General features: G+C 41.5%; 3 protein-coding genes across 3 annotated transcripts; 1 reads left to right on the forward strand and 2 right to left on the reverse strand.

The window, feature by feature from the left end:
* Positions 1 to 360: 360 nt before the first annotated feature.
* Positions 361 to 1,927, reverse strand: K441DRAFT_600714 (S-adenosyl-L-methionine-dependent methyltransferase; the record flags this gene model as incomplete). Its single annotated transcript, XM_067645205.1, has 10 exons — positions 361 to 823; positions 873 to 1,016; positions 1,063 to 1,100; positions 1,153 to 1,175; positions 1,236 to 1,355; positions 1,404 to 1,422; positions 1,476 to 1,513; positions 1,597 to 1,667; positions 1,721 to 1,758; positions 1,880 to 1,927. 10 exons carry the CDS (start codon positions 1,925 to 1,927, stop codon positions 361 to 363), a joined length of 1,002 nt encoding a protein of 333 aa, XP_067509764.1.
* A 588-nt stretch (positions 1,928 to 2,515) lies between these two features.
* On the forward strand, positions 2,516 to 4,567 carry K441DRAFT_535265 (cytochrome P450; the record flags this gene model as incomplete). Its single annotated transcript, XM_067642363.1, has 6 exons — positions 2,516 to 2,705; positions 2,765 to 2,988; positions 3,047 to 3,405; positions 3,618 to 3,743; positions 3,804 to 4,308; positions 4,373 to 4,567. The coding sequence occupies 6 exons, from the start codon at positions 2,516 to 2,518 to the stop codon at positions 4,565 to 4,567; spliced, it is 1,599 nt and encodes a 532-aa protein (XP_067509765.1).
* A 1,982-nt stretch (positions 4,568 to 6,549) lies between these two features.
* K441DRAFT_672856 (uncharacterized protein) lies at positions 6,550 to 10,007 on the reverse strand (the record flags this gene model as incomplete). The annotated part of the gene is made up of 5 exons (XM_067650594.1): positions 6,550 to 6,650; positions 6,708 to 9,006; positions 9,261 to 9,498; positions 9,535 to 9,685; positions 9,938 to 10,007. The coding sequence occupies 5 exons, from the start codon at positions 10,005 to 10,007 to the stop codon at positions 6,550 to 6,552; spliced, it is 2,859 nt and encodes a 952-aa protein (XP_067509766.1).
* Between the last annotated feature and the right edge of the window lie 13,420 nt (positions 10,008 to 23,427).

Here is a 23,427-nt window from a genome sequence, read left to right on the forward strand (position 1 = left end):
TGAGCAGATAGCGAAGTATCAAAACTCCAGCCAATCTTCTATCCGTGAGCTGTGCTGTAGAGATGTCATATCCCCTATAACGCCACACAGAGCCGAAAGCTCAGCACAGCCGGGTTGCCCTGAGCGTTCCCGCAAGCAAAGCCTCATTACCTCCATGAACTTTCTATCGTGAAGATCGATGTTCGAAGACAAGGATGGCTATTCGACCAAGCCCCATGAACCTGAAAACAGTATCGCAGACTCGGCGTAGCATTACGTACGGATAGGCTTGTGCCGGCCGTGCTACTTCGACCTCGAAGATCGTAGAACTATCCAAACGGATTCGATGGCTGTAAGGGTTTACGACCGTAGATGACAGGGCTACACACGCGTCAATACAGCTTGCAAGGTGAGTAGAGGCTCGTACATATCAAAAAAGCCGTGAATCGAACGGTCCCTGAGATCCGCGCGTACTTGTGCGCAGAGCACATCGACCTCCGGCTTCTCCCACTTCAAGAATCGGGTGAGCAGAGCCAGAGAAAACCCCTCGAGCCCATCCGTAACATTCAGCAGGTTCCATTTACCCAAGGTCTTCTCGTCGTCACCCTTAGGCCACGGGTTTGTTGGCCAGACGAACACCTGTTGTTGAATATCGACGAACCCCACATTTTCCAACCACTCCTTAAAGGACTCGCAACAACCAATTGGACGGCTAGCTACCTTTGCCGCCTCAATTAGGAGCTCGCCCCAGCGCTCGAGGGCGGTTTCTTTTACACTTCCATCCAGTGATTTCGGCGGGAGCTCATAATCCTGGATTTCAATATAGCCACCTGGGGCAAGACAACTGGAATAACAGTTATTGGACGGCATTTCATGATAGCGAGATTGGGAACGCTGACTCATATGCAGATTGCATGACCGTACGCCAGTCTTTAAATGAGCCTCCCATGAGGCGAAAGTGGATGAAGTCAAATTTCTGCTCCCATAACCAATGGTCTTCAGCATCATCAATGACGAAGGAGAGGTTTGGCGGAACGCTGAATTTGTTATTGAAAAGCTATATCGAACAATCGGGCGACTTACAAGTTTGGTTGGATTGGGGATAGATCAGTCCCAACTACCTAGTGGCATTATCAACAGGTCATCCCAGGTCCGTGGAGCGTCAAAGCGTACCTGACAATCAGGGTACTCATCGGCTGCCACAAATGATCCTTGTCAGCTCTGGCTTAAACTATTTTGCATATGGGAATTATTACCGAAGTCCATTGCCCATATTCCAGTACCGGTACCTATATCCAGTGTATGACGAGGATTCTGAATAGGCGCGAAGAACAGTTTATCCTTGAAGCAAAGGTTGAAGAGATGGTGTTGAAGGTCTGGAAGTTGTCAGTGGATGCAACAATTCCTTCCTTTCACTCTCTTACCAAGCCTATCCCTCTCGCGCTAATTTCTCTCCGTCATCATTTATATTTCGAAACAGCTCATCAGATCCTTACATCGTCATTCGGAAATATGTATTTACCATCATTGTAGGCTACGCGAACGGTAAGCTTTGCGCGATTTCTTTGAATCTAAAACCGCAGGATGGCGAGGTGCTCATCTGGGAAGGCACCATACCGTGATACGTCCGTCCATGCTCCAGGCGGTAGTTGTATATCGATTCTGATAGCGATGTTGTCGTACTTTGACTGGTGCCGTAGTTAGCTAGGCAACATTTCGGCAATTAAGACGCTGAACGGACGCATCATCGTCTTCGAAGGCGCTGTCATTATCCGCTTCCTAGATCCGCAATTAATGGTGAGATGACTGGTGGCAAGAATGAAGAGATCTCTCGAATACTTTATCAAAAATGGTCAGTAGAGAGAAAGGGCTGAAAAGCTTAATGAGATTGTTTGCCTACATCAACCTCCAAGTTCTGGTGCACAGTTCCAGCGAAGGGGTTTGCCATTGTGGTCGGGGAGTTGCAGCCGCTGGTAGGTGAGCAGGTTGAAGCGAGATATAGAATCGAAGAGGAAACCTCGGTCTGAAAATGGTAGTTGAGTTGGCGGTTGGTGTGTAGAAGATCGACAGGCAGACTAGGGAGGGGGTGCGACCCGACCCGTGAAACATGGGCAGGATCAAGTATGTGAATACCCAATATCCATGCTTCGTCAATGCTGGTGGCTAATTATTGACCAATTAAGCCACTACCGACGAACCTTGTCAATAAATTTCCGCATAATGCGGCTTCATACGGGTGTCACATTTTATCCACACGCGACCTGCTGCGACGCACACTCCATTAAAACTCCACTATTCCTGAAATGCCAATGGGAATGGCATAGTCCCGCCCTCAGCACCAGCCACACGGCGATTCGAAGTGGTGAATGAAGGCGTTGCATTCTCTTCTCTACAAGTACTGTCTCACGGCTCCCACTACCCCGGTGCATCATTTTCTCCAATTCCCAACGCTGTGGACAACCCGTACTGACAAGCTTGATATTCTTCTCTAAACGTTGGACTGCATACACAAATATACCATCACTCTGCGTCTGTCATGAACCGGTTTGCTGTTGTAGGCGTCATCGTCCTACTTCTACTTTACATACATCGAGAATACCGCATCTACCGTACCCTGAAAGAATTCGGAGGACCGCCGACAACAGGATTCTCACGATTATGGCTCCTAATCGCCACCCACTCTGGCAAGATGAACCTCCACTTTGGCAGAGTCAACGACGAGCACGGTATGCAATCGTTAGTCACGCTGAACATTATTAAATTGCATGTCTGATGGGTTGTACAGGTAATACTGCAAGGATTGGCCCTCGCTTTCTACTCACGCGAGATCCTGCGCTTATCCGAAAAATGAATGCCGTAAGGAGCCCGTACACCAGAGCTGAGTGGTATAATGCCATGCGGCTGCATCCTACCCGGGACAATATCTCTTCTTATCGAGATGAGACCATCCACAACAGACTTCGGACTCAGATGTCACACGGGGTGAGCTTCTCGAACAGTCTCTTGATCGTGCTGTGCTTCATCATCCCGGATGATGAGCATTATTCTGACAATAATATCTTGACAGTACTCCGGAAAGGAGAATCTCTACCTCGAAAATGACATAGATGAAAACCTCATGCGGATGTTTGGCCTCATCCGGCGAAAATATGTCTCTACGGAGTCTGTGTACAAACCGATGAACCTGGCTCGAATTACAACCTTCTTCACACTAGATGTCATTTCGACCGTTGCCTTTGGCAAGCCTTTCGGCTTCTTGGAGATTGACGATGATCCTTTTGAGTATCTCAAGCAGTTGCACATCTTCTTGCCTGCCATCATGTGCTTCTCAGTGTATCCAGAGGTTCAGAGACTGATGCGGCTGCCATTGATGCGAAAACTAGCGCCTCAAGCTACGAATGTCACTGGCCTTGGGAAAGTCATGGGGTAAATTCAACTATTTCTTACCGTTATCGTACGCGTACATTTACTTGCCCACAAAAGAATTTCACGGAGTGGAGAGCAATATGAGATTCTTGATCTGTCAACGATATGTTCAAGCCCGTTCGGGGTTTGACATTGCCTCAAGTAGTTCTTACAAGAGATTTATTGCTTAAATGCTTCTACTATATGATCGAGCTAATAGTTTACAACCCAAGGTTTGCTAGAGACGTCGTAGCTGAGCGCTTTGGCGCCAACAAAGTCATCCGGAAAGACATGCTAGGCTCTTTCCTCGCGCATGGCCTTACTCAAGACCAGCTCGAATCTGAGACTGTCACTCAAATGTACCAAGCTTGCCTCTTCTTCCTCAATGCCTCTTCCACAGACCACTAACCTACCAAAAGCACCGCCGGCTCCGACTCCACAGCCACCGCAATCCGCATGACACTCTTCCTGATCACGACCAACGCCTCCATCTACTCCACGATCCTCTCCGAGCTCCTCACTGCACAAAAAGAGAACCGGCTCACGCGCCCCATCCTCCGCGACTCCGAGTCCCGCAACCTGCTGTACCTACAGGCCTGCATCAAAGAAGGGCTCCGTCTCTACCCGCCGGTCACGGGTCTGTTAGCCAAAGAGGTGCCGCCGCAAGGCGACATCATCGACGGCCGCTTCGTCCCCGGTGGCACGTCCATCGGCTGGAACAGCTGGGGCCTGATGCGGCTCCATGACATCTTCGGGATGGACGTCGAGGTCTTCCGCCCCGAGCGCTGGCTGCCAGGCGGTGGGCAGAGCAGCGAGCAGATCGAGCAGATGAACGAGGTGGTTGGGCTCGCGTTTGGGTATGGCCGCTTTGGGTGTTTGGGGAAGCCGGTGGCGATGGTCGAGTTGAATAAGACGATTGCGGAGGTGTGTTTGACTCGAGATTCCCTCAGTGGTATTTCACCAAGGCATTATTAACACGATGAGATAGCTCCTTCTTCGCTTCACTTTCCAGGTCGCGGACCCGGCTCATCCCTTCGATTCAACGTGCATTGGCTTCTTCCTGCATGAAAACATGATCTTCCGCGTTGCAGAGCGCAAGGGATGCCTAGACCTCCATCAGTACGCTCCTACCCTAAACGGCACAGGAGCAAATGGAAATCTGAGCGCTTCCCACATGGACTGAGCGAAAGATACTATCGGCTTTCCCACTTATGTTCAATGTTGGCAGATAATTTCCCGGCTAGCAGCTTTTGGGTGGCAACTCTTGGGCAAGACATGCAAAGACTTTCTCCATCTGGCGCTCAGCGGCTCGGCAGTTTCTCTATCCACAAAATCTTCCTAATTTGACCGGGGCCTCATGTATTCAGTATGTCTCAGTAGCTTTAATTCAAGACAAGGTCAGATAAAGAGCACGAACGAGGTCTCATACCAAGCAAAGGCCACCCAAAGAAACCCTCCCATCTCCAGCTACGTAGCTCAAAAGCCGAAAACCCAAAAATAGAAAAGAAAAACACTAGTACTCACCCCACCAACCTCACACTTCTACACCGTCAATCTAACGATCCCCAACCTAATGCCACACCCCCTCTCCATGCCGTTTCCAAGCCCCGACCCGAAACCCACCGCTCTCGAAGCGCCCGTCCATCGGGGAAATAACAAGCGACACTCCCCCGTCGCACGACAGCGCACCTTGCCTCCGATCACCAACGCAAAAAGGACCAGAGGTTCGCGCGTGCGCAACGCGCAACGCAAGCCGTGCAGCGCAGCTAGCGGGTAAATAAGAAAGGGAAAAAGGTACGTAAAAGTGGCGCAGTTGTGCAGATACCGTGTCTGTCGGCGGCTGGGCGCAAAAGCGGTCGGCCTGGCGAGAGGAGCTGGGCAGGCGTCCGGTCGCGGTGAGAGCAGGCGGGGCCGCCTGAGGCTTGCTTTAGCTAGACGAAATCCTGCGACGCAGGGCGTGGGGGGTGGGAGGAGGGTGCCGGGGTTAGGTGTAAGAAAGGCGCGGGTTGGGCGATGTTTTATTGGCAGGAGGGAGGAAAAAAATCTTCAGTGTTACTTTTGGTGCGGACATAGATTGATATTAGTTATCACTAGCATGTATGCACATAGCGCAAAAAAGGTTGGGGGAGTAGCCCGTATATAGCTACAGGTATCTACGTCCTCGATCTCCATCCGGGTGCAAAATAAGAGATGCGACGAGTTAGGTTCCAATGGCGAGCCAAAAGAATCAAAACTCGCAATGTCACATCACCCTGTACCCAGAATCCAATGCAGCAGCCCCGATCCCCAGAGTGTTTCCCAAGGAACACACAGATACAGCCGTGAAAAGATTGAAGAGGCGAGAGTCAGGAAGAAAAAAGGTATGTCCCTCCTGGGACATCTCCAAACAATCTTCCCACTACCACACTTGCTCTTCGTAACGTGTGAGGGTTTAAAACAGGACATTCCGAAACCATCATTGACATCATGGTTTGGTTTAAGATTCGCTTTTGCATCGCTATGCAGTAAGACAAAAGAGGAAAAGCAGATATGAAAGTTTTCAAAACCAAATAACCCCTGGGCCAATAATAAAGACGTCCACATGGGAAGGACATGTAGAGGTGCTTTCCCATTCCCCGCCCTTCTGCTTGCAGCACGAAGATGGAAGAAATGTCTCGAAAGGTATATAATGAAAGGAAATATTGTAAGAGATAATGGTGACTGAACGCGTGTTCATCAGTGTAGAAGCCAAGTCAACCGCAAATCAAATCATATCAAATCATCAACCATCATCAGCACATAAGAAAGATAAATCCTGACACAACGTCATCCATAAATTTCATCAAAGAAATAAATCCGTCGTCAGCCCATATAAAGGAGTGAATGTAGTTGGTGTCGTGTACGGTCTTTAGTCTCGTGCACAACCGGGGCGACCGGGTCATAAACATGACGTTCGAGACGCCGGGGAATCAAAATAAGAATGTTCAGTAGTGGTGGTCTTTTTTTGGGCTTGGGCTCGTTTATGGCATTGGGGGCCGTGAATCATAAATTGGTGATGTGCTGGTGATGGTATAAAGGTAGATTAGGATCAAGATATTGATGAGCGTTTAAGGAAGTGTAGAAGTGGCAATAAATGGGTAGTGAAGGCCGCGGGCGACATAAGAAGGTTGAACGTAGTGACGGTGTTTAGTTGGCGCGGATGACGAGCTTGGAGAGGAATTTGTTTGAGAGAGAGTCAAAATCACTACGATCAAACTTGGCCTCATTCCTGGACTTGAGGTAGCCCTCTGTATAATACGTTAATATAAAGAGAACTAAAGCCAGATATAGCTTTCAAAACTCACCATATTTAGCAACATGAGCCCTAACCTCCGTCATAGCGTCGCAAACTGCCGGGTTAGAGTTTAGCAAATGGTGGTGCTTGCGGGTATCCCACTCGCTGAAGCTTGGCAGCTTCTGCGAGATAGCCGAAAAGAGACCGACTATGACACCGACTGGTGTGCTCTCCATATCATTGCAGAACTTCTGGACAACTGCTTGATCCGGCACGCGGTAGTGGCAGTCAAATTGCATGAGCTCCCAAACAGCAAGGAGGATAGCTGCAAGCATGAATATAGTAGGCCAATTCTTCAACTTATCACCGCTATACACGGACGAATACAGGGCAGAAAGCTCCTCAAGGACGTCCTTTTGGAGCTCGCGCCACATGTCGGCCAATGCGCACTTCACTTGGAAGTTGATCATGACAGGAGCAACAGTCTTGCCGCAGAACTTGCTCTCAGGTTCGTCTACTTTGCCAACCCGAGCTTCCTCCTCGGAAAGGCCTTCAACCATAGTAACGTGAAGAGTAAGGTTGTACGCAAGTACTAGTTTGAGTGCTTTGCGAATGACCGGAAGCTTCTCCCGGAGGTAATAGCGGTAGGCAGTCTTCAGGATCTCCGTGAGGAAGTAGGTACCCTCGAAGTACTCATCAACAAATCGCTCAAAGCCGCCGTCGATGTGACGGTCTAAGTACTCAGAGAGAAGTGTGTGAGATACGCCCTCCAAACCAGCAGAGAGCTTAGCAGTATTGACCTCAAACTCTTTTGGAGCCTCATGCATCGACTCAATCCAATCAACTCCAAAGCATTTATCATCGCGAACATAGACCTCACGAGCACTAATTGGTAGATAGTAGCCGTAGCCATGGGTGATATAGAGTGGGCGCTCCATCGATGAGAAACCTTTAATGTTTCCAACGGAGAAGCCGAGGCTAACGTGGCGCTCATAATCGGCCTTCCAGTCCTTCATGAAATAGGCGATATCCTTGATGTCGATACGAGTGCAAGGGACTTGCCAGAGCCGGGCATGTGAGGGCTGGCAGCCACCACATGGGTCTCCTTTATCGCAAGTCTTCTTGAGGAACTTGCAGCGCAGGCAGGCCCGAAGTTTCCTGATCTCATGGGCTTGTTGTCGTTGATCAGGCCGGAGAGGTCCTCGCCGCCTACCAACACGCTTCTCGGTGACATGATCTTTCTTAGTGGAGTGGGCAGGGGTCTTCTTGACAATAGTCTTCGCGACCTTGCTGCCGACAGGGCTCTTCCTCCTGCGACCTGGAGGCGAGTTTATGGTTGATGATGTTGGCGAGGTCGATAGCGGAGGTGATTGCTTGGTGGGGAGAGGCTCGATAGTTATTGACTGAGGGCTCACTGAGTGGGAATGGGAGTGGTTCGGTGAGTGGGAGTGAAAGCGGAGATCACACTCATGTGGGTTCGGCAGACCGTGAGGGATAGGAGCGAAGTCAAGAGTATTCTCGATTTCGGATTGAGGAGAATTCATCGGAAACTGGATTTCTTCATAACTGCTGAAAGAATGAGCAGACCGCGGATCCGACTGTTGTGAGGAATCAGAGTTGGTTCGGATATGAAGGGTCTGGTTAGGATTGAAGATGATGCCATTAGACCCATCGTTAGCGTTCGTGTAGTCGAAGGAATGGCGGTGACTGCCGAATTCAACAGTACTCCAACCGTTGTCGCTGCTAGAAAGCGAGCGCACTTCTAACCAGTTCTCTGTGGGAGAACTAGATGTCACAAGTTCGGTCGAGGTAAGGCCGCCGTCGTTCATGGGAAAGCTCATAAGTTCATTTTGGAAGTCAGCCATCTGACAATGTGCTGCCATCTGGTTCACACCCATGGGTGCCGATAAGGCGATGAAGTTTGTAGTTGGATCCATTGATAAAGTGCTATTCATCATGGCCTGGGACGTAGAGATGTTAAAATCAATCGGCGAGGCCTGAAGGGGGGCTCCGTATTGCGTGTTATAAGGTGACAGATCCAAGCCGGCATCTTGGTTGTAAGATTGTTGAGTCGGCTGGAGCGGAAACCAATCCGGCAGCAGACCACCGGCGGATGGATTCAGCGCTGGATGGAATCCGAGCCCACTCGTCTGAAGAGGAGTCGCCGTTGTCCCTGGCTGAGTGTTGGAGGCAGTGGCGGACGTGGTGTTGACCCTCCTGGGCTGCGCGTTCGAGGTCGCGCTGTGAGACATTGTTTGATCAATGGGAAGTGGCCAACTCGACGGATGGAGGTATGGAAAGCGGTTGTTCGGGTCGTAGTTGTCGAAAGCCAGAAAGGCTTCGTTGATGGGGTCGAGATTATCCATTGTCTTGTAATGGAGAAAAGTTGCTATTCAGCTTGGGGCGAAGCTGCCTTCAGCAGCAAAGACCTCACTTGCGGTGTGATGTGAGGGAGGCGGGTTAGAAGGGGGGGAAGTCTGTCTGACACCACGAAATAGCGGTCTGGCTTTGTCCGCTAGCGACCCATGCAGCAAATGCAGCAGAACTACCAATAGCGAGCCGAGATGCAGTCGTCATCCACTTAATCCAGTCGGCGGGGCATACATTGGCGGGATCTACAGACCCTCCCGTCCGCAGTGAGTGCGAGTGCGAGCAACCTGCGTAGATGCAGGTTCGGAAAGGCAAATGGCGAAAGCAGTGCTGTGAGTTGTTGCTTTGGCAGCACGCAGAGTTCAACACTACGACCGTGTTCTCTGTTCGTCGCCGTGGCAGACCGTGGGGCGAGCCGTTTAGCGAAAAATTCGAACCGATCCCCGATCCCCCCGGTCGGCTTTGCCAGCCACGCCAGCGTTGTCCATTTCCTAAAAGCGGCTTACGCCCAGCGCCCGGCCACTCACAATTCAATCGTCGCCCCCGCCGCGCTGCGCCTCGATTCGATAACCCAGATAAGGCTTGGGATCTGGAGTTTCTTCGAGCATAGCAGGATGTCGCCGACTCCATCTGGAGACTGGCATGTGGAGCAATAGCGGCGTAACGCTTCTAACATGCCTATAGGCGCTTAAGCAAATGGATGCGACCCGGACGGCGCTGTGGCATCCTCGACGACCCGCGTTCTTCACGGTGGAGCAACTCTCGAGAGGTATTTCCCCCTCACCGACAGGACACCAGGGAAAAAGCGTTGGCAATCCAGAGTTGCTGTGCCTCATTCTGCCTTACCTCTCCACGCACAATTTGCATTCTTCGGAGCCTCCCCAATTGCGCTCGCCCTCTATCATCTCCACGTTGCCACCAAAGACTCACCTGCTTTGCCTCTCGCCAAAGCCGAGCGTTTCAGCACCTGTCTCTTCCGGCCCATTCCCTGGTCATGCATGTCGCCGCTCCGCATCATTCCTTGACCAGAAGCAGAAAGCCCAGCTTGGACAGACTTCAACGACCTTGGGTCTCGTTGGTGGAACACGACGGTGACAAGCTTGCGAGGTCCCTGCGACTCCTCGTGACTTCTTCCCACTGGCTTTGGAGATCCGACACTGCATCTCCTTGCTTTTTGTGCATGGGCAAGCGGGATGTCATGCAGCTGTTCCCGAACGGTTCCGTGCAAAAATTTGGATTTGAAAACTCGTTGAATCATGTTCATTATAGGGGTTTCGATGAACTGACGGAAGGTAACGCTAAGTTTTAGTGCTTACATATACGTCAAGCGCGACCTTTTTCGCCGGGGCCTCGTTATTTAAGCCACGCTCTATTCGACTTGCTTACCCGACGGTTTCGGTGATAATATTTTAGGGTTAGTGGCTTCGATCGGGCTCGACTTTAGTAGCGCCAGCGTCACGTCTCATCTGCTCTACCAGCTCGACGGTTTAATTAGCGCATAGGATTAAAAGACATAGTAGCAAGGATTAACTACGCGAAATTTAGAGTCGCTGGCTGCCGTAAATAAAATAGGGTGCTGGATTAAAGTTCTGATAAAAATATTCATTAAAACTTCTCATATTTGCTAAGAATTAAATGTGACGAAAGGTCCTACTAACTATATACTGGTAGTACGCGACGATCGCCTCGCATTGCCTTTCGTCAGTTTATCGAAACCCCTCTATTGTGGAAATTTAATAAAGCATGTTGAATACTTTGATGTGACACCAAGGCTTCCTGACGTTGCCTTCTGTTCAACCTTGACGTCAAGGTTACAATCTATGTGAGGTATGACTGTTTCATGAAGAGTCACAAACTGATTGATGGCTGACTGGAGGGATACTAATTCCCCGGCCTTCTGGCCTAAGGGTTTATAGGAGGAGGGAGAACGAGTACAGGCGATTAGAGGCAGTATCATGAGCAGTCGACGATTTAAGGTTGCTAGTTCTCCTTCCTCATCCGCGGATCCTTACGGAAAGAGGAGCGACCATGACTTTACACATTGTGGGTTCTACATGCAACCTTCGAAAACTTACATCCCAGTGCAAGAATTCGGACACTTCAATGGGTGCTTGCGAGACGTTAGTCATACATAGTAAGATTATAAACCGTGGGAGTATGAGGTGTCATCGAGGTTCAGAGTTTGTTTGATGAAAGGTATAGTGGCGTACTGAAGCATTTCAAGTATCTTCCAAAAAAAAACAAAGATTCCTTCAAGCTCGTATACAAAAGAAGGAACGATTCAACCATCCACTCCGCCGTACGAGATGGATCTCGAAAATCTACAGTTCGCCATTAGTATGTAGTGTCGACCTGTGAAACTTTAGAAGTCGCATCAGTCCTTGATCAAAACGACTGACGTTTGAAGCTCTAACTGATTAACCAATACGTCGTAGATGAGACGAAGCTGACGACGACTTCTTGACGTATATATAGAGGCTCTAGAGCCATATTAAATACAGCAGAGTCCTCATTCTTGATCGTCCTGTTCGACATGTAGCCTTACTAATATACGAACATAATCTCAGTTAATCACCTCAACCTTTCAGGTTTCGTCTACAACTTGCTTCTGCCTTTTATGCCAAGGCCTGCGTCTACTTCTCCAACCTATCAACTACAGGTACTCCTGATATTCGCCGCTATCATGTTAGAAACTGTTCAGTTGCAAATCGCCTTCAGATCAGAAACCTCGTGATCTGTGTACTTTTTAGTGTTGGCTAGTTAGTAATTAGTAGCGTCTACTACCGCGGCTCAGATGAAGCTGTAATTAACTCAATCGTTCGGTGAGGCTCTAGATGAGACCCTCAGAATTTAGCGTCGCACAATGGGTGGTTGATTTTAGTGAGCAATCCAGGCGATCAAAGTGATCACCTCTGCCACCACCTCTATTACGACTTTGATATATGGTGTAGTAATACTCCCCTACTCCTCTAGATCCTTAACCGACATTTTCTACGCCTCCGCCGACCTCCCGCACTAGCTGTAGTAGGGCTGCGGCGACGCCAGCAACACCTGCGGAGCCTTTAAGGCTCAGTGTAACGAAGCCTTATAGGAAATACTACGATGGACTTATTAATGGGCTAGGTATGTAGATTAATAAAAGTTAATAAGCCGAGTATAGAGTAAGTTCCTAATAGATTGGCTCTAATTAATTCTAAAATTACTACAAAGAGAAAACTATCTAAGCAGGGACTATAGTCCTTTAAATATACAACTATACTTCTAAGAAATCCCTTGATACGTAACATACCTCGCGTATACTACGTATACTACAGATAATATCACCTAATATTATATAACTTATCTGCTACTCATTATATAGTTCTACTAGGTCTATTGTAGCCCGTGCTACCTTGTTACGGACGCTTTAAGTACAATGTTACGACTACTAGGAGAAGAGTCGGAAGAAGCTAGTTGGTTGATCCAAGCACGGTCCAGAATGGAACCGGTAGAGCCATGTGACGAGGAATGGTAACCGAGGTCACATGACATGCTACGTATTGAACGAGAGGAACAAGAGGAACTCACGTACCTTATATACAAGGCGTACATCACATACAAGAAGGATTTCATAGGAGTACAGTTATATATTTAAGGACCCTTAGTCCCTACCTAGATAGTTCCTTTCTTGTAGTAATTCTTAGAATATAATTAGAGTTAATCTATTAGGCAACCACTCCACCAGTTATTATTACGTTATTAACTACTATCTTTGCATTTCCTATACACCTAGCCTATTAATAGAACCTATTGTAGTTCTTACTACAAGATTCTATTACACAATTACTACCTAATTATAGTATTAAATATAAAGTTGAACAACATACCACTAAAAGCAGCCACTATAACGCCATCGACGGCGGTAACTACGTTAGGGTTAGGGGGTAATACCAGTATAGCGGACACTAACTCACAATAACCTATAACGGTAGGACAGTTATAAGAAATAGTTAACCAATTAATAGAGAATAATGCAGCACTTAAATAAAGGATCAATGGGATAGGCGCAGCGAAGGTTAAGTTACTATTAATTAAAAGATTCTTAGGAGAGAGATTAAAGCGTAAAGGATTCCTTATATAAATGTATTTTAAGGTTATATAAGAGGGAGCAAAGCTGGCGATACCTATAGACCAAATAGCATATACAGGGTTATTCTTAACAGGAAGAGCACTTAAATAGTTTAAGCCTTACCTTATAGAGATATAAGTAAACGGAATAACAACTACGAACTAAGAGGTACGGTTTATATTTTTAAGCTAGAACGGATTTATAAAACGACTTATATAAATGTTTGGAGACCCAAAGGCAGTAACTATAGCGGAAAGAAAACTCTAAGACATTATATAACGGACCTTAGCAATTAAGTATATAACGCAGTTTTAAATATTAGTAATATAAGTTAAGTGGAACAATAGGGCGCTTATAGCATAGTATAAATAAGGACTTAAGGCTAAAGTCTAGGACATAATTATTCTAATAGAAGATACGGACACCCTAAGGGAATTAATAGATTAAGCGATTAAAATTAATAATAGGATCTTCCAAAGGGAATAGGCTAAGAAGGGTTAGGACAGAGTTCTATAGTCGTATAAAATACAGAGCACGCAATAACTAAAGCTAAGTTAGAAAATATAGTATGGCGTAGAACCAATAGACCTAAGTAGTACTAAAGAAGCCTATAAGAGATAGAGCAAAAAACTATAGAAACCTAAAGGTTAAGGATTTAGTAATTACAAGACTAAGGAGCAGAGGCTAAACTAGGGATCTTAGCAGCAGAAGATGTTTAGGCGAACTCTATAGCAAAGTTAATAGTTTAGAGACGGAGCTTATATAAATTATAGAAAACAGGGTTACTTCGCAAGGGATTATAAAGATAGTTAGAGTTACTATATAATAAAGGGAACAAAACTAATAGTAGAAGACACATATATATAGAGGGACGATAGTATACTACGAGGAACAAAAGAGTATTTAATTAGAAGTTTTGCGTTTTATTATAACAACATATACCAAATTTATAAAGACGCTAAGTATAGTATAAGCTATTAGCCATAAGAGCCAGAGTTAAAAGGACTTAAAGGAACTATAGAGTTAGATAAAAAATAGGATCGACTCTACAAGCTAGATTAAGATATTACAGCAACATACGGATAATAATTAGTAATAATAACAATAGAATTAAAGTATTTATTAATTAACAACAACGAGGACAGTAAAGGAACTAACTAGGGGTATCCAAACCTTAACAATATAATAGAGGCAGAGACTAAAACCACTATAGAGCAAGGTTTAATAACGGGCATTATAACACCATTAAATACGGCATCCATCGCTTTATAAGACGGAAGGAGTAATATCTAGAGACGATTAAGCAAGCAAACAACTGCTAGTGCTAGCTTACTACTTAATAAAGGTAAAAGGCTAAAGGCTTAAGATTCTTAAGACAAGATAAGAGACGACCAAGATTCTTAAAGTAAGATAAGGCACACCTAAGGACCCATAATAGACAAAAACCAATAGAGTAGGGTAATAGCTTAGTTTAGTAATATATAAATAAGCTCGGGACAAGAGTTCCCAACAGCATAAGATTCTTAAGACGAGATAAGTGAGATTTAAGACTCTTAAGACAAGATAAGAACACTATAGACGCCTAATTGGACTAAAGCAGAAGCTAAGCTTAAGTTAGAAGTAAGCTTAGGATTAAAGAATCTAAGGGACCAAGAATTCGGAGAACGAATTAGGACACCTATAAGTAAGAAGCAAAAAGCTTCTTTATAGATTAAAGAATCTATAGCGCAAACCGCGATTAGACTAGGAGATAGATATATAGACCTAAAAGACTTACTAGGGGAACGTAGTGCTCAGCCTAAAGATTAAAAAGTTAATACTAAGATTAAGAAGCAGAAAGACTTTAAGGATCTACTTGTAAGACGTAATATAAAGGAAACCATAGAGGAATTCAGAGCAAGAATTACCTTATAGCAAGAACAGAAATTAGATAAGAGATCTAATATATTAGGACATACGAAGGACAGAGCGCTAGTATAAAAAATCACTAATAGGCTTAGAGCAGGCACACTAAGAGCTAAGTAGCTTATTAAACTAGAACAAGAAGAGGATCTAGGGATTCCTACTAGGTTTAAGGAACAACATACTAAAGGCTGTCACAATACAGCAATAAGGAGATATTTTCTTACGGACGAGCCGTATATACTTAAGCAGCTATACCAAAAGTGGTATAGGCAACAACACAACAATAAGTAGGAAGATTTCTACATATAGTTAGACGAAAAAGTTATCTAAGACCACCCAATTACAGAAAAAACTATAACTCACATTAAGGGAGCCTTAATTATAACGTCAAAGGATTTAAAAAAGCAATTAGAGGACTAGAGAAGCAAGAGGCGTATTTTAATACCTGCAAATAAAGTCATAACACTTAGATTAACATAAGAAAGGTTTAAACTTAAGGACAAAGATAAGCTAAGAGTTAACCCAAGACACTAAGCATATTACACACTATTATAGATAGCATACGTAGATAATGCGTGCAATATATATAGAGCACTAAAAGACAAAAATTGGAAGTATTTAATAAGGATATATTAGATAACAGACAAAGTAAAGTATCAAAACGCTAAGTATATACATAGTTAGCACTTAGTAGAAGTTTAAGAATAAGGGGACTTAATACTTTAACCAGGAAGATTCCTTATAGAAAAATGCCTAGATAAATAATAATAGTGGGAATATCTAGAGAACACCTATCTATAGTATATTAAAGACAAAAAACGAACTAAGTATTAGCCTAAGCTAGACTAAGTACAGATAGGATCTAGTAGCTAATAGTTAGGAAAAGTAGAGGCCTACGGGACTAAAGGGAACCAGTAGTAGAGCCTTAGACCCTTAAAGGAATTTAAAGATAACACCTAAATTTATAAATTAAATAGCAAGATTAACAGTTTAAGGCGCTAATAGATAGTAGAGCAATAAGGAACCATATCTTACTAACAGCAGTTAAAAGAATGGGATTACCATATAGATAGAAGGAATATCCTTACCTATTAGTAACAATTTCAGAAGATCCAATAGCCTATAGAGGAGGCATCATCAATCTTAAAATAGGACCTATTTAGCTAACCATTAAAGGGAGACAGATTAAGATATCTTTTAACATATTACCATTAGGGAATAATAAGGCAGTATTAGGAATGCCTTAGTTATAAGAATACAATCTAAGGATCAATTAGATTACAGGTTAGGTCAATATTAGGAATACTTAACGCCGTAAGACGCAATAATAAGCCAAGTTGGTATAGTACTAAGTAGGAGCAACCTATAAAGAAACGGAAAAAGGGCTAAGCTATATACTAAAGAGATACTATAAGTATAGTAAGAAACTATAGTCACCTAAGAGTAAAAAGCTATTAGAGTATATAGCATAGGACTATAAGATAGAATTAGAAGAAGGGATAAGTCTAAAGTTCTTTCCAATCTATAAGCTTACCGAAGAAGAAGGTAGAGCATTAAAAGAGTTTATCTAAGAAAACTTATAAAAGGGGTACATTAGACCATCGCAGTCATTAGCGGGTTATCCAGTACTATTCGTACTAAAGAAGAATAGCTAACTAAGGCTATATATCAACTATAGATAGTTAAATAGCATTACCAAAAAGGATAGGTATCCTTTACCCCTAATTAGCGAAATCTAAGATAGAATAGGTAACGCGCAAATCTTCACGAAGATAGATCTAAGATAGGCGTACCATTAAATCAGAATTAAGGAAGGCGACAAATAGAAGGCAGCCTTTAGGTTAAAGGAAGGACTATATAAACCATTAGTTATACAATTCGGGCTTATAAACGCACTAGTAACGTTCTAGAAGCATATTAACAATGTATTAAGAGAACACTTAGATAAATTTGTTATAGTATACCTTAATAACATTATTATCTACTTAATAACTAAGGAAGAACACGGGGAATACGTTAAATGGGTCTTAAAGAGACTATAAAAAGAACAGATACTAGTAGCAATTAAGAAATACGAGTTCTTTACAAGGAAAACCAATTTCATTAAATTCATTATTAAACTAGGCCAACTCAGCATAGATCTAAAGAAAATTAAGGCTATAGTGAATTAGTAAGAACTAGAGAATGTTACGCAGTTAAGATTGTTTCTAGGGTTTTACAATTACTGCAGAAGGTTTATAGCTTAATAGTTAAAGGACATTAAGCCATTTACAAGATTAATAAAGAAGGAAGAACTATAGGCATAGGAAGAGGAACAAAAGGAACTCTTTAGGAAAATTAAAGAATTATTTACCTAGGAGCTAGTTCTTAAAATCTATTAACTAAGATTAGAGACGGTTATAAAAACAGATACATTAGACTATATACTAGGAGCGTACTTTCTATAAAAATATAAGAATGGATAGAACCTAGTAGCATACTATAGTCGAAAGATAACACTACTAGAGTTAAACTATAACATCTATAACAAGAAGTTATTAGGTATAGTTACAGCACTAAAGAAATAGAGAGCATTCTTANAAGGTATAGAGAAACTATTTATAGTTAAGACGGATTATAAGAACCTAATAGGATTTCTAATAATAAAGGAACTTAACTAAAGATAGGTTAGATAGGCAGAGATACTATTTTAAGATTTAGTATATTAAGGGTATAGAGAATGCACAAGTAGACGCTCTAAGTAGAAAAGCTAAACTATAAAATAATAAAAAGCCATTAGGAGCTTTACTGCGAAAGGACAAAGATAGATTAATTAGGTACAATCATCCAAAGATTGCAGCAACTTAAGAAAAGGAGTTAGAAAGAGTCTATAAGATACTAGAAAGCCTTTAGGTACAAAGAATTCTAAAAGCATAGTTAGAAGATCTATAGTTAGATATATATAAAAACCGAGAAGTAAAGTATATCCTAAGAAGTATAGTAAAACAGTTTATAGAGGACTTCTATAAGGGACTAACTTAAGGATATAACGGAGCAACGGGCTTAGTGTTAAGACTCTAGGAGGAGTATATTATTAATAGAATCTAAAGGATAGCTAGAAAGGTCACTAAGGAGTATCTAAATTGCTAAAGGAATAAACTAATAAGGCATAAGCCGTATAGAGGGCTATAACCTATTAAAATACTAGAGAGACCATAGGAGGTCATATTATAGGACTTTATTATTAAGTTATTAAAGTCAAGAGATCCTATTACCGGACAAGATTATAACGCGATCTTAGTAATAATAGACAAGCTTATAAAGTGGGGATACTTTATAGCATATACGGAAGAAATCTCAGCAGAGGATATTGCTAAAATCTATATTAAAGAAGTGTTTGTAAGATATAGAGCACTAAGCAAAATTATATCGGATAGAGATCTAAGATTCGTAGTAGTATTCTAGGAGGTATTCTTAGCAAAGCAAGGAGTTTAAGTAGTAACTTCTACTACATATTATCTATAGACAGATAGCTAAACAGAAAGATTAAACTAGACACTAGAGCAGTATCTAAGGTATTATATTAATTACGTATAGAATAATTAGGTATCGCTATTACTAGTTATATAGTTTGTATATAATATAACACCATAAAAAGGAATAGGTATATTACTATTTAAGGCGAATTACGGGTATAAACCAAAAACATTATTATCGCCACGTTAAGTAAAGAAAATAAGTAATAGAGCTAAATAAAGAATAGAGACTTTAATAAATCTTTATATAAACCTCATAGAAACGGCTAAGGTAGTATAGTAAAGGATAAAGAAGTACTATAATGCTAAGAGATCTAAGGGACTAGATCTTAAGGAGGGAGATAAAGTATAGCTACTATACAAAATTTTTAAAAGTTAACAACTAAGTAAGAAGTTAGACTACGTTAGACTAGGACCTTTTAAAATTAAGAAGAGAATTTTACTGGTTATATTTAAGTTAAACCTACTAGCTAGGATAAAGATCTACCCTATATAGTATATTGCGATACTAGAGCCAGTATATAGGAATGTTAAGCCACTAGCCTATAAAGCAGACACGTATAGAGGATAGAAAGAAGATAAATAGTAAGTTTTAAGAATTATTAGTTATAAGGACATTAACAATAAAATATAGTATAAGGTTAAGTAGATAGGCTATACTAAGACTACCTAGGAGCCACTAGAGAATTTAAAGAACGCTATAGAAAAGGTATAGGAGTATTAGAAGAAAATAGGTCAGGCAACATTAATAAGAAAAGATTATTAAAAAATGAGTTACCTAAGGGGGACCTAGGAAGAGTGACTGCCGAACTACTTAGAGTTGTTCCCTTTACTACAGAAGGAAAGTTAGTTCTCTTATTACCTAATTCCTAAAGACCTTATTCTATAAGTTTCTACTCCTTAAAATAAACCTTTTTATAAACCTTCTTAAGGCAAAGTAAGTAAGTAGATGCCGTAATGCGAGTATCTAAAGCCTTCTATTCTATATTATGAGAACGTTCTAACTTAGCAAGGGCCTAAAACAGTTTACTATCTAGCCGCGCAGCAGCAGATTAAATATAAGACCCTAAAACAAATTAATTAGGGAACTAGATAACTATTAAGAGTAATAGGTCGCGTATATTTAGTATTAGAGGTAGAGCAAACGTTATAGGACGAATAAATATTCGCTTTAGTACACTCTAAATAAGAGGACGGTTATTGCGAAAAAGGATTCGCCAACGCAATATAAACTAACCCCTCTTTCGCACAACGAGAACACAGAGATGGTATAATCTCACTAAAAGATAATATTGCAGTAATAGTACGAGCACGACGTTAGGCGTATAAAGAAGAAATTACTTTAGGTATTATAAGTAACAATATTAACCAAATTAATTAGACAGATATTATACCTCTAGTAAATAACTTAAAGATATTTTAAATCTTTAAGGACAAAGATAAAGAAAAGGGAGATAGTATTACGGACGCTTTAAGTACAATATTATAACTACTAGGAGAAGAGTCGGAAGAAGCTAGTTAGTTAATCTAAGCACGGTCCAGGATGGAACCGGTAAAGCTATATAACGAGGAATAGTAACTAAGGTTATATAATATACTACGTATTAAATAAGAGGAATAAGAGGAACTTACGTACCTTATATATAAGGCGTATATTACGTATAAGAAGGATTTTATAGGAGTACAGTTATATATTTAAGGACCCTTAGTCCCTACCTAGATAGTTCCTTCCTTATAGTAATTCTTAGAATATAATTAGAGCTAATCTATTAGGCAACCACTCCACCAGTTATTATTACATTGTTAACTACTATCTTTGCATTTCCTATACACCTAGCCTATTGACAGAACCTATCGTAGTTCTTACTACAAGGTTCCGTTATATACCTCTAGTAACTCGTCTAGCTTCTCCCTTAAAAATCTCACGATAACCTAAATAGAAACTCTATGGATACCTTATAAAAAGCTGTTATACTAAAGTAAGAAGGTCCCTTTAATAGTAAGAAATTATAATAATATAAACCTCTAGGTAAGACAGTTAAATAAGCCCTAATACCTAAATGCGCTAGGAGCTTAAAGACTCTTATATACCTATAGTTACCGCTAAAGAAAATATAGATACCCTTTATAATAGTTATAACGCTACTAAAAAGTAACTAGAACCCCTTTAGCCCTCCTTAGGCTAATTAGAAGATTAAGCGCTAAAGGCAACTTTAAAATCTTCCCCTAAGCTAGAAATACTAGAGTAATATACTAATACAGTCAAAACTCTTTAGTACGATATCTGGTTGCAATGATATACTCTATATTGCGATCTACAAGCCTTAATTAATTATTTTTTCGGTATATTTTACGATAATCTAACTTTTTACAATATTATTAAGTTCTCTACACTAAAATCGGTATAGCCAGTATTTTATTAAATAGATTTAGGCTTTCCTTACCGCTAGATTAGTTATTAAAATCCATCCCATAATAATTAAATTTTATTAAAACCACCTTTAGAGCTTACTCTCTATACTTAATTCTACCTTATTTAATATAGTAAGATATTAAAATCCTAATAGACGTCGCCGTTACGGTATTTCCAACTATAAGCGCCAAAAAATCTATACCTACCGCCTTAAACAACTATACCTTATGCAAAAATAACTTGCGATATAGGCTATCGATACCTTCCGCTATAAGTCTAATTAATTCTTAATATCTAAAATACTTAGCAATAAGTACAACTACCTTAATTTAGTTAAAATTTGTTGTGGGCAAAATGCACGCAAGTAGAAAAGAGACGCTAAGCAACCTCTCTTAGAGGAGGCTCTCTTTAAGTGGCACCAACGCCTATAGATCTCTCGCATTCCTATTACGGGCGACCTTATTCACACTACCATATCCTAATTGTTAGCGACTCAGTCAATCGAGGCATGGGCACGGCAAAAGGGACGCGCAAGCCTGTACGATTGGATTGTCTATAAACGAGAATCTAAAGCTAAAGAAAGGAAAGGAGAAGGAGAGCAGCGTCAGTCGAAGAAGGGTTCTTTTATGCAGTCCTCTAGTTACGTAACCGCAAAGTTCTGCTAAGTTCTGCCAAGTTCTGCCAATGCCGTAACATTACCCCCCCCTCTAAAAAAGCCTGCCCTTAGGCTTTGTCGCTAAAAGTCTTAGCAAGAGAATCTAACTAATTAGACAACTTTAACTGCCGGTTAAAGTTCCTAGATATTTTAAGACCTTATATAACTAAGAAATTTCTAGGGCGTTTTTGTCCTTATGTTCTTCTAGTAGCTTATTATCTTTATTATACTAGCATTCTATCCACTTATCTAGGTACTTTAGCGGTCTAGGTTTTATTGGGGTAATAGCTATAAAACTTTTAAAGCTTATAGGGACTACCTATAAAGTTCTATATAGGGTACTAAGTAGGGTCTAGGTTATATCCTTTCCAACTAATATAATACTTTAACGTTCCCTTTATAAGTTTATAGGCTAGTATTTCTTTAATTTCCTATTTATTATCGCCATTAACTTAAATTAGTAGGGGAGGTTTATTCTTTTATCNAGGNANTAGGTTATTTATAGCTTTNNNTAGCTTATCNNGTAAGAAAATAGGGTNAACTTTAATTAAGTTTAGGAGCTTAACCTTATATAAGTTGCCTACTTTATTAAAAATCTTATACGGCCTTGCTATCTTATAGTCTAGCTTACGGCTAGGCTATTCTATTTTTTAGTTCTTTATTATAACCTAGACCATATTACCTACTATAAAGTTAGGCTCGCGCCTATACTTATTTGCCTATTATTCCATTAATTTTTAGGCCTTTTTTAGGTTTATATAGGCTACTTTTTAGGCTTCTTTTAAGCGCTTAGCGTACTACTAGGCTTCCTTATAAGATAGTTTTTTATGTATAATCTAGGGCCCTTCTAGTCTTTCCTAGTTAAAGCTTATATAGGGTAGGTAACCTATTTCTAGTTAAATAGGGGCAAATCCGGTAGAGTTATAGGGTAGGGTTGCTTAGGCGTAGTCTATTAAGGGTAATAATTTAGCCTAGTTATCCTAAAAATAGTTAATAAAAGGCTAGAGTCTTTAGTTTAAGTATTAATTTATAATCTCCGTTTAACTATCTGTCTAAGGGTAATATACCATAGAAAGCTTTAGCTTAATGCCTAGAATTTAGGTAAACTTATTCTAAAAGGCTAATATAAACTACAGCCCATAATCGGATATAATAGTATTTAATAGTCCATAAATTTGGTAGACGTAGTAGATATATAGTTAGGCCGCCTTTTTAGCATTAATATTTTTATAATAGGGAATTAAAAACGGGCGCTTACTAAAGCGGTTAACTAGGATTATAACTATATTATATTTGTTATGGTCTAGAGGTAGCTTATAAAAGTCTATAGAGATATATTACTAGGGGCGGTCGGGTATTAGAAGGGGTTTTAATAGTCTTAGGGTCTTATCTTATAGAATTATAGACCTATAGCAGTTATTGCAGTTCTATATATAGCGGTTAATATCTATAATTATTCTGGGCTAGTAGTAGCGGTTACTAATAATCCTATAGGTCTTATTTTTTTTAGGGTAGGCCGTAGAGACCTAGGTATATACTTTAGTAATAAGCCAAGTCTATAAGTTTTGTTCCTCTACTACTACTAGCTATTTACAGTACTTAAGCAGTCTACTTTTAAGGGACTATAGGCTAGAAACGTTCTTTGCCTTTTTACGGTACTTCTATAAAGAAGGGGCTATACGGTTTACCTATAGTAGTTTATTAATAAGGTCTAGTTCTATAAAGTTAATAGGGTATATCTCGGTATTTAAAGAGTTTGTATTTAGTTCTGCCCGTATTTAGGGGTTAAGGTACTCTAGTTATAGTAGCGCCTAGGTCCGTAAT

This window comes from Cenococcum geophilum (genome assembly GCF_001692895.1).
Source record: "Cenococcum geophilum 1.58 unplaced genomic scaffold K441scaffold_2, whole genome shotgun sequence".
Lineage (NCBI taxonomy): Eukaryota > Fungi > Ascomycota > Dothideomycetes > Gloniales > Gloniaceae > Cenococcum > Cenococcum geophilum.